At 53.5% G+C, this 16,900-nt stretch overlaps 1 protein-coding gene across 4 annotated transcripts; it reads left to right on the top strand.

The window, feature by feature from the left end:
• The first annotated feature begins 729 nt into the window (after nucleotides 1–729).
• ARHGAP30 (Rho GTPase activating protein 30) lies at nucleotides 730–16,734 on the top strand. Of its 4 annotated transcripts, none has more exons than XM_028090924.2 (12): nucleotides 730–1,186; nucleotides 6,715–6,817; nucleotides 8,868–9,048; nucleotides 10,138–10,220; nucleotides 10,377–10,484; nucleotides 11,035–11,162; nucleotides 11,646–11,817; nucleotides 11,897–12,000; nucleotides 12,079–12,156; nucleotides 12,716–13,111; nucleotides 13,954–14,048; nucleotides 14,312–16,734. In XM_028090924.2, exons 1-12 carry the CDS (start codon nucleotides 1,090–1,092, stop codon nucleotides 15,944–15,946), a joined length of 3,180 nt encoding a protein of 1,059 aa, XP_027946725.1. In that variant the 5' UTR covers nucleotides 730–1,089; the 3' UTR covers nucleotides 15,947–16,734. The 4 variants fall into 4 exon arrangements, with proteins under 4 accessions (XP_027946725.1, XP_027946723.1, XP_027946724.1 ...); XM_028090922.2 differs by having other exon boundaries at nucleotides 13,954–14,219; XM_028090923.2 differs by having other exon boundaries at nucleotides 731–1,186; nucleotides 8,904–9,048; nucleotides 13,954–14,219.
• Nucleotides 16,735–16,900: the final 166 nt, after the last annotated feature.

Below are 16,900 nucleotides of genomic sequence, written 5' to 3'. Positions count from 1 at the left end.
TATTTGTACATAAAATGATATTCTGTTTTTAAATAAACAGATAAAAGCTGTTCTGCCTGGTTCCTCTCTTGCCCCTGGGCAACTCGACACCCTCTCAGCACCTTCCTCCCCTTGGCCCCAAGTAGGGGAGGAGCTAGGACGCCTGTGGCTGGGAGGCTAAGGAGAAAGAAATGCCCTCTGCCGCCTCTGAGAGTTCCCCGGGCAGGCCGACAGAGCGAAAAGCCCCTTCCCGCACAGCCCGCGCCTTTGTGTGCGGTGTCGTCACTCCTGGGTCGCGTCGGAGTCTCCCCAAAACAGGCCTGGGAGCGAACAGCAGTACGTACACTCTTTACAAAGAAGCTAACACCCAAGTGAGGTCCACAAAAAAGAGCTGGAAGGATTAAAGATCACCTAGTTCACCCCCTTCGTGGTCACACGTGTGGACACTGAGGCTCGGCAAGGTAATGTGACTTGACTGAGGTCATAGGCCTGTCTGGGGCTGAGCCTGGGCATCCTCCCTCCGGGGGGTGCTTTGCAGGGCACTGTGCCAACTTGCTTTCAAGCCAGCCTCCAGTCTCCACCCCAGACCCCCCGAATTCTGGTCTCTAAGGGTGTCAGTCACCTGCTCACGCCCCAGGCGCCACCACCCCACCCCAGGGCTCTGATGTCACATCGCCTTGACCAATGAGTGAAGTCCCAGTGAAGGGTTGAGGATGTGAATGTCAGCTGCCTCCCCCACCCCAGGCCCTGTGGTTGCAAAGATGCTCTAACAGGAAGCGGGCTGGAGGAGCTGCACAGCTTCCTGCTCCCCCAGGGCTGAGCAGGGCCAGAGGGGCGAGTACCAGCCTGGGCCACGAGACACAGCTTCTTGTCAGGGTCCTGGCAGCTTCCTCTTCCACGGCTACTTCCGTGTAGTAGCCGGGGGGGCCCCCAGAGTCAGAGGCAGGAGCTGCTGCCTGTTGCCCAGGCCACCCTCCACCCCCAGTTCGGAGCCCTGCCCCGTGGGGCCGGGCCAAGCCCAGAGGGGCTTGGGATCCTATGGGGGGCTGGTAGGGCAAAGGTCTTGGGGGGGGCAGAGGTGGCTGGGCCAGGGCCCGGGGGGCTCCAGCCATGAAGTCTCGGCAGAAAGGAAAGAAGAAGGGCAGCTCGAAGGAGCGGGTGTTTGGGTGTGACTTGCAGGAGCAGCTACAGCGTTCGGGCCAGGAGGGTAAGGAGGCGGCTCAGGGCTGCTGTTGGGTGGGGCGCATGGAGCTTCTGCAATCTGGTCTGGTCCGAGGGACATGGCGAAGGGGCAGTGGCTTGGGGTCGGCGCCCAGGAAGCTGACGAGCAAGTGGGGCAGGAAATGTGGCTGAGTGGAGAAGTCAGGGGAGCTCCCTTGCGGAACTACCTGGGGATGGGGAGGCTGGGGGTGGGGAGAGGATGGAGAGATGAGAAACTGAGAGAAGTCGGCAAAGGAGAGGTGACGGCATCACTGCTGGGGACCGAGCGGGAGGCTGGGAGGATGACAGGGTCAGCAGATGAGTGGCAGAAGGGCCGATAGATGGTCCTTGGGTCTGAATGAAAGGAGCAGGAGAAGGGCCCTGGGAGAGTCTGAGGGTGGCACTGGGGAGGGTGGGGGTTTCCTGGTTGGAGGAGAGCGCCCAGGGACATGGTTGTGGGGCTCTGGGCCCTCTGCAGCCTTGCTGGGCTGCAGGTGAGGGTGTGGGGTGGGACTTTCCCCGGTCTCCATGACCCTCCCTGTGCACAGGAGGAACAGGTTCAAGGCGCGGAGGGCGAGGGGAGAAGCTGCCGAAATGGGGGATGCGGGTAGGGTAAGAGAGACGCCCTGGGGCTGGTTGGAGGATAGGGGTGCAGGGTGCAAAGCAGGGGATGTGGGACTGTCTCTGGGGCCTGTCTACTGCCTCCCTGGGTTCCCTAGAGGGGCTCGGAAGCCAGCAGGAGCAGGGACAACCCTGGGCTCATCCTGGCATGGAGTAGCCACTCACAAACTTAGCTTGATTTGATTTGAAATTGACCGCAGGTATCCTGGCTGCCCAGTCCAGCTTGTTTTTGGCACTTGGAGCTCCTCCCAGAGCGGGGCACGTTTCCCCCCCTCCCCATCCCACCCCACCCCAATCTGTCATTTCCTCTTTGTCCTCTCCTCAGCTCTGGGCTGTGGCTCCTGCAGTGGAGGGAGGGTGATGGTGGTTCCTAGCTCATTTCCTGCCCTGAGCCCCGCCCCCTTGTCCCCAAACACCTCCTTCCCCTTTTCTCCTCCCCCAGAGGCCCCCATCCCCACTGGCTTCGGTTAAGGGAAACCCCCGAGCCCCAGAGCAGAGTGTTACACAGCTTCAGCTGAGAAGGCCCTGCTCCGCCTTTCTCTTCTCACGGGTCGGAGAGCCCGGCTGCCAGCACAGGGCTGCCTCGACTACAAGGGATTCCTCTTGAAGAACCACGACTCTTGGCCAAGGGCCACTTGATCCACTGGGGCTGATGTTCTTCCAGTTCTCTGCGAACCCTCAGTTCGGTCTCCTCATCCCGGTGCTGCCCTTCCCTGTGGCCCCTGGCAGCCCCGTGTTAAAACACAGGACCCACGCCCCCGCCCCCCGCAAGCCAGCCCAGACCCCACTCCTGTGTCCTCTCCCGGCCCCTGCATTCCCAGCAGGTGAGGGGCCTGTTCTCTGAAGGCTTAGACATCTGGTTGTGGGGGCCTGGTCCTAGCGAATCCCGGAGGAGGAGAGGAGCCCCTCCTGCCCCTCCTCGGAACCTCACCTGAGCCCACGGGTGGCGTTATCTCAGGCTCCAGAGCAGCAGTGGCGGCCCGCCCCGCCCCTCCCCTCCCCCTCCCCCCTCCCCCTCCCCCTGGCACAGACAGGTGGGAAGTGAAAGGACAATGTGACGCTGGCAATGGCTTCTCCCTTTAACCCAAGACTCAGCACGAAAGGAAGCCCACGCTGCTGGAGATCTGCGTTCCCGCTTAATTCACCCTCCCTGATCGGCTGTTTTCCCCACCCTTAACTGCTCCGTCCCAGTGGCCTCTCCCCGCTCCCGGCCCTGCGAAGGCCGGTCTCTTCCTTCCCCAAGCCCTACCTGTTCTGAGCTCCTCCTTTTCCTAAACTTTATCTTTCTGCTACCTTGTTCGGGTTTCCGATTCCCCAGGTCTCTAAATTCTGGGCCCTCCTCCCTGCCGCTGCCCCCATTCCCCGATGACTCCGTTCCTTGACTCCATCACCTCAGCTGTCTCTTACTTTCATCTCCCATGCTCCGGCTCTGGCCTCTATCTCCCTGACTCCCCCTCTCTCTGACTGTTATCTCTCCCCTCATCTCCTGACCCATTTCCTCTGTGGCTCTGATTCCTTAGGCTCTCGAATACTTTCTTTTTCTTTTTCTCCCTCCCCGCTTTTTTTAGAGAGGTGGTGGGGGAGGGAGAGAGGGAGAGAGAGAGAGAGAGAGAATATTAAGAGGCTCCACGCCCAGCACGGAGCCAGACACCAGGCTTGATCTCACGACCCTAAGCTCAAGACTTGAGCCAAAATCAAGAGTCAGATGCTTAGCTGACTGAGCCACCCAGGCACCCCTTTAAGGGCCTTTTCAGGAGATTCAAAATCCACAGAGAAGGCAGGAGGGGGGAAGATCTGACTTCGTTGCCATTCCTGTGAAAAGAGCCTAAGCTTTCGGTGACAGTGGACTAGGAGCCAACGGAGCAATGCGGTGGCTGAAAGAGCTGGGGTGGCGTTAGGTACCTGAGCACAGAGCAGCAACCCAACGGAGAAGCGTCCGCCCCGTTTCTGCATTCAGTGCTGGGAACCTGAGGGCAGGGTGACCCTGGCAAATGGACCCGGGTCCTGGAAGGAGGGATGGTGGGTGAACTGTACGGCCACGACTGAGGCAAAATTCAACAAAGCCCTCACTCTCCGGGCTGCACCAGTGCCCTGGGTTCCATCTTTCTTTTCTTCCTTCCTTCCTTCCTTCCTTCCTTCCTTCCTTCCTTCCTTCCTTCCTTCCTTTTTTCTCTTTCTTTCTTCCTTCCTTCCTTTCTTTTCTTTCTTCTTTCTCTTTTTCTTTCTTTTTCTTTCTTTCTTTCTTTCTTTCTTTCTTTCTTTCTTTCTTTCTTTCTTTCTTTCTTTCTTTCTTCCTTCCTTCCTTCCTTCCTTCCTTCCTTTCTCTTTCTTTCTTTCTTTCTTTCTTTCTTTCTTTCTTTCTTTCTTTCTTTCTTTCTTTCTTTCTTTCTTTTTCTTTCTTTCTTTCTTTCTTCTTTCCTTCTTTCTTTTTCTTTCTTCTTTCTCTTTTTCTTTCTTTCCTTCTTTTTTTCTTCTTTCTTTTTCTTTCTTTCAAGTTTATTTATTTATTTATTTTAGTAATCTTTACACCCAGTGTGGGGCTCAAACTCATAACCCTGAGAACAAGAGTCACATGGCTCTTGAGCCAGCCGGGAGCCCCTGGGTGGCTCTTTTTTAAGGAGGCTCTCACTCCCAAGGTTGTGTGTGTGTGCAGTTCGTGCCTGAACAGCCCTAGTAGTGGGTGCCTCCTTAAATTCTTCACCCTTGTGCCTTCCTTATCTCACCCAAATCCTGGCTCTGGGGTGCAGGGGGGCAAAGGGTGTGGAAACTGGGTCATACAAGGAGGGTCTATAATCATGGTTGATGGGCTTATTATTTCCTTCCTTCTGTATTTCCATCTTACTTAATTTCCCCAAGAACTTGGGATGGGAGTGTGTGGGTAAGCAAGTGCATGAGATTCAGCTCTGTCATAGGCAGGTACACAAAACTGTGACAAAATCGTGATCCAAATCCCAAAATTTTGGGGCGCCTCGGTGGCTCAGTTGTTAAGCGTCTGCCTTCGGCTCGGGTCATGATCGCGGGGTCCTGGGATCGAGCCCTGCATCGGGCTCCCTGCTCGGCGGGAAGCCTGCTTCTCCCTCTCCCACTCCCCCTGCTTGTGTTCCCTCTCTCGCTGTGTCTCTCTCTGTCAAATAAATAAATAAAATCTTAAAAAAGTCCCAAAATTTTATAAAAAGATAGAATAAAATGACTGAAGGAATTGTGTTGAAGGAGAAACAAGAAGAGGAGGTAAGGTAGGTACCCAGAAATGCATATCAAATGATGCTATATGGTTTCTAGATGTGGGCTCTGGGCTTCCTGATAATTCAAGTAAAGAGATAAACATAATCAGGTATAAGACTCCTAAAGCCCATTAGAAAAAAAAAAAAAAAGATGGCTAAGGAGAAGCAGCTCTTTCTGACACTGACACAGAGGGATTTCTCTGGCGAGTCTTGGTTAATTGAACTTAGTCTTTTCTTTTCTTCTCTATTTCAATCTCCAAGGGGTGTCACCAAGCCTCAAAACTGATTGATTACTTCTCTGAGTCATAAATAAACCATTATAGAGCACCTGCTCTGTTTCAACACTGTGCTAAATGATGGGGAAAATGTTACTATGTGTCAGAGGTGTAGACACAAAAGAAACTAGAGATAACAAAGTGCGGTAGGTACTATAATACAGAGAGAAGCAAAGGGTTCAGAATCGGAGGTGATGTTTGAGCTGTGTTTTGAGGGGTCATAGGAGTTGACCAGTAGAAGACAGAGGGAAGGGTATTTTCAGGCAAGGTAAATACCAAGGCTTATCCATGGAGTAGCAAAGAGCTGGATCGGAGGGTTTGTCGGGGAATTGGCCGGAACTGAACCTGGATCCCTGAACCAGGCAGCTGGGCCTGGTTTGTGAAGGGTTTAAACATACTGTGCTGAGTTTATATTCCATTCTAGACCTGTGAGGTGAGCAATGAAGATTGGGGTGCAGCAAGATGTTTATGGAGCAAAGGATTTAAGGCAGGGAAGGCTTCAGAAGGATAAATATGTGGCCTTGTGAAGATGGGATTGTACACCTGGTGTTGGAGGGTTTCCTGTGTCTGAGACACCATGTCAGAAAACATGAGAGACATCAAATTGGTCACTCTGTTCGGGCCTCAGAGAGGGCACCAAAAAAGAAAAAAAAATTGGTCACAGTTAGATCTTGTCCTTAAGGAGCTTACAGTCTAGTAACAGGGGAGGGGGCCCGGGTTGGGAGAGAGAATACAACTTTTTGCACCCTTGGATTTGGATCCTGGCCCTAGCTGGGCAATACTAGGCACTTGTTACTTCTTTGACCCTCAGTTTTCTTATCTGGGGACTAGAATACCTAATGCACAGTGCTTGGCACCTAGGTGTTTTTCTCCTGAACTGACCTGTCCCAATTTTGTGTACCTTCCGAGGACAGACCCGATGCCCACGCACTTGCTTACGAGAGAGGGTGCTTCACAATCGTCCCTGTCAGCTCCGCCCCATTTGGGTCAGGACAACGAATGTTCCTTCATCTTATACAGAATGTTCAATAAACATACCTTCGAGACCTGTCCTGATACTCGTGGTGCCCTTCAACCAGCTGCCCCTTTGAAAATTCTAGAAAGCAAACCAGTCATTACAGAGCGACACATTTCAGTTCAATGAAGGCAGAGCTTTCTAACAGGAATGGGCAGTCTGGAGAGGCAGTGCGCCCCCCCTCCCTCGGGGGGATTTATGCCGAGGCTCTAAACCCCGTGGGCAGAGAGATTGGCAGGCTGGAGCTGATGTCCTCTAAGAATCCTTCTGACAGGTTTTTATTCATGAGCTCTGCTTCCAGTCTCCCCGAACCCCTTCCCCGATGCTTCCGTATCTCAGGTCCCCTGTGGTCTCTGACCTCCCAGGCCTGATTTCTCTTTCTCTGCCCCATCTGTGTCCCCAGTGCCGCAGGTGCTAAAGAGCTGTGCAGAGTTTGTGGAGGAGTACGGAGTGGTGGACGGGATCTACCGTCTCTCAGGGGTCTCTTCCAACATCCAGAAGCTCCGGTGAGTCAGGCAGTGAGGGGAGGGCTCTATGGGCCAGGAGGCCAGGGAGCCAGAGGGGCGAGGGGAAGGGGAGAGAAGCAAACATGGGTGCCAGGTGCTGTCTCAGGGAGACGCTCTGGAGTCTCCTCAGGAAAGGCTGCGACCACGCACCCCATTCCCCCCAGGCTGGCATGCATGTGTCTACACGCACACATACGTCTCTGCTCCCACATACAACCACCCAGCTTAAAATTTTCAGATATGATTCACATACCATAAAACTCACTCTTTAAAAATGTACAATCCGGTGATTTCTTTGGTACATTCACAAGGTTGCACCACCATCTCACCACTATCTAATTCCAGAACATTTCCTCAGCCCCAAAAGAAACACCCAAAAACAGTCGCTCCACTTTTCTCCTTTCCCTCAGCCTCTGGAAACCACTGGCCTACTTTCTATCTACATGACTGTGCTTTCTCCGCACCTTTCATATAAGTGGACTCGTATAACTGGAGGATTTTGTGTCGGGCTTTTTCCCTTAGCATGATTTCAGGGTTCATACAGGTGTCTCAGATGCTAACACTTCATCTCTTTCTGTGGCTGAATCGTATTTCGCTTACCCATCCATCAGCTGATGGACATTTGGGTTGTTTCCACCTCTTGGCTATTCTGAATAATGCTGCTGCGAACATTCACGATAAGTCTTCATGTGGACCTACGGTTTCAATTCCCTGGAGTATAGACCTAGGAGTGGAATTGCTGGGTCATACAGTTACTCCATGTTGAACTCTTTAAGGAACTGTCGAGCTGCTTTTCCATGGTAGTGCATCATCTCACATCCCCGAGCCTTCCAATTTCTCCACATCTGCCGGCACTTGTTACTGTGTGTCTTTTTTTTTTTTTTTAAGATTTTATTTATTTGACAGAGAGAGACACAGTGAGAGAGGGAACACAAGCAAGGGGAGTGGGAGAGGGAGAAGCAGGCTTCCCGCTGAGCAGGGAGCCCGATGTGGGGCTCGATCCCAGGACCCTGAGATCATGACCTGAGCCCAAGGCAGACGCTCAAGGACTGAGCCACCCAGGCGCCCCTACTGTGTGTCTTTTGAATTACAGCCATCCTAGCGGATGTGAAGTGATACTTCACCTGTATTTGCGTTTCCCAATAGCTAGTGACTCGAGCAGATTACTGGTTTGTGTATCTTCTTTGGAGAACTTTCTATTCAAATCCCTTGCTCGTTTTTAAATTGGGTTATTTTTTTCCTTTGAGTTGTAAGAATTCTTTATATATTTTGGATACTTTTTTAAACGATCTTATTCATTTATGAGAGCGAGGGAGAGAGCAAGAGAGAGAACAGAAGCCGGGCATTGGGAGCTGGGGGGGGGGGTGGTGAGGGGGGGAGGCAGAGGGAAGAGCAGTCTCCCCGCTGAGCAGGGAGCCCAACACAGGGCTCGATCCCAGGACCCTGAGACCATGACCTGAGCTGAAGGCAGATTCCTAACCGACTGAGCCACCCAGGCGCCCTTATATATTCCGGATATTAAACACTTACCAAGTCTATGATTTGCAAATATTTTCTTCCATTCTGCGGGTTGCCTTCACTTTCTCGGTAGTGTCCTCTGACACACAAAAGGTTGTCATTTGATATTCAGTGTATCTATTTTTTCTTTGGCGGCTTGTGCTTTTGGTGTGTTATCTAAGAAACTGTGGCCTGACGCAAGGTCATGAAGATTTACACTTATGTTTCCTTCTAAGAGTTACACTCCTCCATTTTTACATCTACCCAGAAACAGGTACGTTCATCTCTCCACTTTTATTGAGTCCCACATACCCCACCCTTGCTACTCACACCCACAGCTACATCCCTGACGCGCATGCCTGTTCATGCGCAGCCCCCTTCCCTAGCCCCTCCCCCACCCGCACACCCACTCCACACAGTGACATGTGCATCTACGTCCGCTTGCCTCACGTATACACATGCCCAACAGCCTCCTTCCAAGGCCCATGCATGTTGACCCTCGACCCTGCCTGGGCCCCTGGGCGCAGCTCTCACCTCTCCCGTCTTCCCCCAGCCCCCCACCACTCCTGACCACTCTGCACCTCCCCAGGCAGGAGTTTGAGGCAGAGCGGAAGCCAGACCTGCGGAAAGATGTTTACCTCCAGGACATTCACTGCGTCTCCTCCCTGTGCAAGGCCTATTTCAGAGAACTGCCAGACCCCCTGCTCACTTACCGCCTCTATGATAAGTTTGCTGTGAGTTGAGAAGCAAGGAGGGTGGGAGACAAAGATGAGGGGTGACTGCTCTGGTTTTGACCTCCCAAGTGTGTCCAATGCCATACAGTGTCTCTGTGATGCTGAATGACCAAGACCACCTGAGAATGAAAAGACCCCTCCCTGCAAATCCCCCCGGGGCCTGCTACCTCTGCCCTCCCGTCCCTCTTCTCTTCGCCCTTCCTCATAAGGCCTGCAGATCACACACAGTGCAGGGGCGAGACTAGGGGAAAGTAGAACCCAGACGGATAGCAGAGGGCCTTTGGAAATCACCTAGACAGAGCTTCCTTACATTTAAGAGAATGAGAACCCTTCTTAGAAGTCAGCACTTTTTCAGGCACGCCCCTCCAGGCGCAGATTGTATGTCGAACATCTTTGGAATAAGAAAACACATGACAAAAATGCTATCTTGAATTCAGTAAATTTTACAAATAAGTTGCATCTTATTAAGAATAGCATTTAGAAATCCAGAATAGCAGACCACACCGTTCAGCCCACACAGGCTAGACTGGGTGGGCACAGGCCTTCCTGGGCACCTTGGAATAACTGCACAGTCCCTGGAACACCCACAGGGAGGGACCACTAAGGTAGTCCTGTGCCAGAGCCTTCTGAGGAGGATGCTAAGGCAGAATGGCAGGAAGTTGCTCAAGGTCACAAAGCTCTTAAGTGGCATAGTCAAGACCCAGCTGCAGGCCTCGTAGGCCCCAAATTCTGAGCTCTGTCTGCTATGTCAGCGTCCTTTGAAAGATCTGGGGTGGGGGATGGTGTGGGGTACAGCACAGAATTGTTTCTGAGAGTCGGGCTCAGTGCTCCCAGGAGTAAGCAGGAGGAGAGCTGACTTTTTTTTTTTTTAAAGATTTTATTTATTTGTCAGAGAGAGAGCGAGCACAAGCAGGGGGAGCGGCAGGCAGAGGGAGGGAGAAGCAGGCTCCCCGCTGAGCAAGGAGCCAGATGCGGGACTCGATCCCAGGACCCTGGGATCATGACCTGAGCCGAAGGCAGACGCTTAAATGACTGAGCCACCCAGACGCCCCAGAGCTGACTTGTTTCTTGAATCTTCCTCCCAATCAGGATGCCGTGGGAGTGCAACTGGAGCCTGAGCGCTTGGTCAAGATCCTAGAGGTGCTTCGAGAACTCCCTGACCCAAACTATAGGTGCGTGGGTCTCCCCTGCTCCCAGAGTCCTGACCACCCCCAAACAGCCCTGGGGCCTTGACTTGTCTCTTCTCTTCCGGCTCCCAGACCTCCATCCTACCCACTGCCTTGGGTGTCTTCTGTCTGACTCTGGCCCCTGATGCCTCCTTTCTGCAGGACCCTGGAATTCCTCATGCGACACTTGGTACACATGGCCTCATTCAGTGCTCAGACCAACATGCACGCCCGCAACCTGGCCATCGTGTGGGCCCCCAACCTGCTTAGGTGGGCATATGCGTGAGCGGTGGGCGGGGGTCTGGGCAGAGCCTAGCCCCAGAGGCTGCTTGGGAATGGGGGTGTCTGTGTGGGTGCACTGGAGAGGGCTGTGGGGGTCTTGCCGAGCCCAGAGAGAAACAGGAAGGTTCAGAAGTACATTGAGTGGGATGGGGTTTACCCACTGGACACAAGGCCTTTGTGTCTCCTTACACTGTATCACTGAGCTCTGGGACTGGAACAGGAAGAGTCCTTGTGGAATGTTTGTTCAGCAAACATCTTACAGTCTCTTGGAGAACTGGCGTGCATATCACTCTCTGTGATGCAAGGCAGACTGTAAGAAATCCTGATATTTATTATAACAAGGCACTCTCGTGTGCAAAGGAAGTAGAGATTAATTCTGAGGGGGGTGTCCAAGAGGGCTTCCTGAAGGAAGTAGCATTTGAGACTTGAATCATGCATGTAGTTTAAGAGGTGGAGATGAGATTAAGGGCATGCAAGGGAGAGGGTTTAGGGTATTTTTAGGGAGAATTCCAATGGGAATAACTCCACATCTCCACAGGTCTAAGGACATAGAGGCCTCCGGCTTCAATGGGACAGCAGCCTTCATGGAGGTGCGTGTGCAGTCCATCGTGGTCGAGTTTATCCTCACGCACGTGGACCAGCTCTTCGGGGGCGCTGCTCTCTCTGGTCAGTGTCCCTCCCACCCACCACACCACCACACTCTGCCTGGGGAGTCATGTCAGAGTGACAGAGGGCCTCAGAGGTCACCTAGTTAAGTCTCCATATTCTGCAGATGAGAGAACTGAGTCTCATGGAAGGATGTTGCTTATGGTCACATGGAGAAGACCCCGGGGAGATGATGGTGTAGTCTGTACTTGAGCAGACCCCTCCTGCAGAACTTGACCTTCTAAGCACCATCCTGGTTCTTGGGGCTACTGACTGATCATTCCCACCCCTAGCCCACAGGGCCAGTGTCCTGGGATCTCCTGCCCCATGTCCCTGAGGATTCCCTCTTGAGGAGCTAGACACAGAAGGTCTGCCTCCAAAGGTCTCTGAGTATACCCGTAGCCTGGTAGTTAGCTGGTGAGTGGGGGGTGCCATGAGGATCTGGATACCTGAAGCCCTCTCTCATCTCTGTTCTCAGCTGGCCAATTCCTCTTCTTTCCCTAGGTGCGGAGATGGAGAGTGGATGGCGATCACTTCCAGGGGCCCATGCATCAGGCAGCCCCGAAGACCTTACACCCAGGTCCCTGCCCTACCACCTGCCTAGCATCCTGCAGGCTGGTGACGGACCCCCACAGATGCGGCCCTACCACACTATCATCGAGTTTGCAGAGCACAAGTAAGGCCTCCTTCCTGGGCCCTCCTCCCCTACACTGACCACCAGGCTCCAACCCTAATGTTTTCTCTATTCCCTCCAGGAGAAAGGGGTCTTTGAAGGTCAGGAAATGGAGATCTATCTTCAATCTGGGTCGCTCTGGCCACGAGACCAAGCGTAAACTTCCCCGGGGGGCTGAGGACAGGGGTAAGTCTGCAGTGATGTAGGGGGGGCTCTGCTGAAGGGGTACCAGACCCTGGCACTACAAACACCTGTGTCTTGCAGAGGACAAATCCGAGAAGGGGACTTTGCGGCCAGCCAAGAGCATGGACTCACTGAGTGCTGCAGCTGGGGCCAGTGATGGTGAGTATAGGTGTGCACTCGGTGCGTGTGTGTACGTGCATGCACAGGCTGGTGAACACCTGTGTGCAAGCATGTCTGTGAATGTGTCTGCAAAGGAATAACAGTATTATGGATGAGCCCATTGGGTGCATTCCTGTGTGTTTGTGTGTCTGTGCACGTGGCCATGTGTGCTAATTTCAAAAATATATAACGAGTGCCTATGACACACCAGCCACAGTCCCAGATGCTAGGTCTAGTAGTGAGTTTGTCATCTAATCAATGGGTGTGTTCATATGGGTGTACATAGAGGTTCGGAGTGGTGTGTGTGTCTGTGGGGGGTGGGGGGCAGTGATGGCCAGCGAGTGTATCTGCAGAGAGGGAAGGGGGTTCCTAAGTTAGTGTAGGTGCACTGGCTGGCTGTGGAGCATTCGCAGGAGTGGCCCAGGGAAGCTGGACTGGGTGCCCTCCAGGCTGTCCTGGCTCTCAAGCTTGAGAAAGCAGGGGACATCCCCCAGAGCCTTCCCGAGGTGTCTGGGCCCCTGGCAGCTGAGCTTATCACTCCCCTCTCTCTTCTCCACAGAGCCAGAGGGGCTGGCAGGACCCAGCAATCCCCGGCCAAGCCCACTGCTGCCGGACAGCTTGGAGAATGATTCTGTGGAGACAGCAGAAGGTGAACAGGAGCCTGAGGCAGAGGCCCCAGGCGGCACGAATTCTGAGCCAGGCACGCCACGAGCGGGGCGGTCAGTGATCCGCGCCGGGGGCAGCAGCCGTGCAGAGCGCTGTGTTGGAGTCCACATCTCGGACCCCTACAATGTCAACCTCCCTCTACACATCACCTCCATCCTCAGCGTGCCCCCAAACATCATCTCTAATGTCTCCTTGGCCAGGCTCACCCGTGGCCTTGAGTGCCCCGCCCTACAGCCCCGGCCAAACCCTGCCTCTGGCCCAGGCCCTGGCCCAGGCCCTGGACCCCCAGGTGAGGCCCCAGGGATTTCCCAGGACTGAGAGAAGGGACTAGAACTCTGAGCTGAAGCTCTGATGCCAGGGATCTGTCCTGGGAATGGCAGAGGCCTCGGGCCTTGGGCTTTGGGTGGTTACCTTCAGCTGCCTCCCTGGATTCCAGGTTGGAGGGATCCAGTAATATTATCGGTTCTGTGAAATTTATGGAGAGAGGATCTCTGGCATCCTTCAGATCACTGATATACCCAAGAATGGGAGTTTGTGTCAGACGTATACAGTAGGGATTACTAAGTACAAGGTGGGGAGATATAATAGATTGTGGTAATAATAATAACAACAATTATTATGGTATTAATACTAATAGTTAACATTTATGGAAGGCTTACTATGCACCGGGTGCCGTGATAAGGACTTGCAGGCATCAGCTTATTTCACTCTCAAAAAATAATCTTATGACACAGTTATTGTTGCTTGCAGTGGAACTGGAGACCTAGGTTAAGCTATTTGCTGTTGATTTAGGTTGGAGGTGGCAAAGCTGGGATCTTAGACAAATCTGAGTCTTGCTTTCGTCATATTTAAAATGAGGATAAATACCCTACATCATAGAGTTGTTTTGTGGGGAAGAAATAAGATAATGCCTTGTGAAATGTACAGCCTGGTGCCTGGCAGCTGGTGGGAGCTCAGTCAAGGCAGCTATAAGCCAGTAGTTAGGGATATTGATCTGAGAGGATCAGCCACATGGAGTATCTAGGCTGGGAGTGTTGGGCCTGTACGTAGCAATGTTAGGAAGACCCATATTGGAAAGGATCGAGGCTGATCTTCATCTTTGTGTTCCTGAGAATACCTTTCTCCCAACAGATGAGAAGTTGGAGGCAAGTTCAGTCGCAGGTCCCCTGGCTGACGGTGGCCCAGAGGACATGGCCCCTGCCCTGGAGGACTGCCTGTCCCAGGAGGTGCAGGATTCCTTCTCCTTCCTAGAGGACTCGAGCAGCTCAGAGCCTGAGTGGGTGGGGGTGGAGGATGGGGAGGTGGCCAAGGCAGGAGCAGCAGGAGCAGCCTTCTCCCCTGGGGAGGACGACCCTGGGATGGGCTACCTGGAGGAGCTCCTGGGAGTTGGGCCTCAGGTAAGGAGGAGCTGTGCTGGGTTTGGGGGTGGTAAGGAAGCCAGAGGGTGGACAGGGCCACCTGGTCCTGAGCCACAATGCTATGCCTACAGGTGGAGGAGTTCTCTGTGGAGCCACCCCTGGATGACCTGTCTCTGGATGAGGCGCAGTTTGTCCTGGCTCCCAGCTGCTGTTCCCCGGACTCTGCTGACCCCAGGCCCGAAGGAGAGGAGGAAAGTGGGGAGGAAGTCTTCCTGAGTGCCTACGATGACCTAAGTCCCCTTCTGGAGCCCGAACACCCAACCTGGGAGGGTCCAGGAAGTCTGGAGGAAGAGACAGCAGGGTGTGGAAGACAGGGGGCTCCAGGGCAGGCTGAGGGAGAGCAGGCATGCTGCAAAATTGGGGAGGACAAGGAGGCGGAGCCTGAAAGCACATGGGACATCAGGGAGGAGGCTGAAGGGAGTCCAGAGAGTGAGGTAGAGGATGGAGAGGCAGGTGAGGAGGGAAGGAAGGCTGGGGGAAGCCAAGAGATGATGGCCAGTTTGCAAGAAGGGAGTGGGAAAAAGACAGAGGTCAAGGAAGAGGAGGCCAAAGGTCAGCAGGAGGATGAGAGTATGGAGGAAGCTAAGGATGTGGAGGGAACCGGAGGAGAGCAGGGCAAAGACAAGCAGATGGAAAGAAAGACTGAGAGAGAGGAAGATGCTGAGGAAGGAGAGGAAGGCCAGGTACAAGCCAGAAGCGACCCAGAGTGTAGGGTCCAGGAAAACCAAGTTGCTGAGGAGAGCTGGGAAGCTGTACACAAACAAGAGGCTGAAGGAGGCAGAGAGGATGAGTTTAAAGGACAGAAGGGGCAGGAGGACCAAGAGGCAAGAGAAGACCAAGGAGATGGTGAAGATGGCAGAAGCCCAGAAGCAGCAGCTGAAGGAGAAGGGGAAATCAGCATGGACCAGGAGAGTGGGGATGGAGAGTCTGAGAGAGACCAGGGAGCCGGAGGTGACCATTTAGGAAAGGACTCCCTTCCTGAAGGGTCACATGTAGAGTCCCTGGAGGTTGACAGTGCCAAAGAGGGCAATTCCCATTCCTCTGAGTCAGAACAGGCAGCCCCACAGCCACCCCAGCCAGAGGAGATGGAGCCTGAGGGGCAGCCCAGTCCAGAGAGCTGCAATCTGTGCCCCTGTCCTCTTGGCTCGGCTAGTGGTGTGGGCATGCGCCTGGCTTCCACCCTGGTTCAGGTCCAGCAGGTCCGCTCTGTGCCTGTGGTGCCCCCCAAACCACAATTTGCCAAGATGCCTAGTGCAATGTGTAGCAAGATCCATGTGGCACCTGCAAACCCATGCCCGAGGCCTGGTCGGCTTGATGGGACTCCTGGGGAAAGGGCTTGGGGGTCCCGAGCCTCCCGTTCCTCTTGGAGGAATGGAGGCAGTCTTTCTTTTGATGCTGCTGTGGCCCTGGCCCGGGACCGCCAGAGGACTGAGGCTCAGGGAGTTCGGCGGACCCAGACCTGTACCGGGGGTGGGGACTATAGCCTCATCCCCAGAACCTCCCCCTGTAGTATGATCCCTGCCTATTCTTCTCGGCCACTTAGTTGCCTGGAGCTCCCACCAGAAGACACAGAAGGGTCTGGACACCGAAGTCGGCATAGTCTGCCTCCCAGGGAAGCCCAGCCCCCTGTCCCTCTTCTGTCCCCCCAGCGCCGATCATATGCATTTGAAACACAGGCTAACCCTGAGAGAGGTGAGGGACTGTGAGTAGGACCATAGTACTGGGCAAAGAGGACAGTAAGTTGTCTCTAATCTCCAGGGTCCCAGCCTGGCTGTCTCTTCTGCAGCCTGAGCGGCTGTAGTGCCCAACACCATAGGCTTTTGACCCTCCAGCTTCTCTTTTTGACCGTGAGAAGCCTTGCCTCAGTTCGTTTACCTGAGTTTGTCTCAGACACAAAGCACTCACTTATCCCTTTTGGATATTCCCAAGAAAGTCACCAAGATCCTGTAATGAGGGAGTGGGCTCATTGGTCAAAGGGAATATAGAGTAGGCAGAATACTTAGAGGTTTTTCAACGTGAAGAATGAAGAGGGAACTCCAGCAAAGTTCCTGCCTTCCTCTGAAGCTGTTCACTTCCCTTCATGGAAGCCCAGGGTGGAGGAAGGGAGGACAGGGCTAGGTCAGAGCCTGTCACACATAAACACTTCTGAACTGCCCATCCTAATTCGGCTCTTGGATACCTCCAGGCCCTCTTAGCTCCAGATTAGGAGGAACATGTCAAGGAGCTCGTCAAAGGCCTCAAAGGCCTCAAAGGAGGGACCGGCCCCCTTTCCAGAATCCCTACCCTCCGCCTCCAGTCACCTTTAGGAAAAGAGGCCTTGTGCGAATCTCCCTGGCTTCTCCTTTTTCCTCTGGAATACCTTCCTCCTATTTCAGGGAAGGGGAATGGCAGAACTCAGGCCATGGGACCGCTTCTCCAGACAGGCTGGGGCCACAGGTTCCATTCTAGTAAGAAGCAATGTCTCAGAATAAAAGTTGTACTTTTTATATGTAAACAGTGTGGAGTCTCATTATTCTTATTAGAGTCGTAGGTGATAGGGATCGCATTTTCGTGTTTGGCAAAACGTCCTTTTGCTGTTGTTGTTTGGGTGCTCTTCCTCGGTTGTTGTCATGGAGACCTGTGGCTAGAAACTGGAGCTAGGTTCACGGTGGTCAGGAAAT

This window comes from Eumetopias jubatus, unplaced genomic scaffold (genome assembly GCF_037043125.1).
Source record: "Eumetopias jubatus isolate StellerSeaLion01/CBP00866 unplaced genomic scaffold, mEumJub1_p1.0 scaffold_12, whole genome shotgun sequence".
NCBI lineage: Eukaryota > Metazoa > Chordata > Mammalia > Carnivora > Otariidae > Eumetopias > Eumetopias jubatus.
The sequence above is the reverse complement of the archived record's forward strand: the minus strand, read 5'-3'. Positions and strand labels throughout refer to the sequence as shown.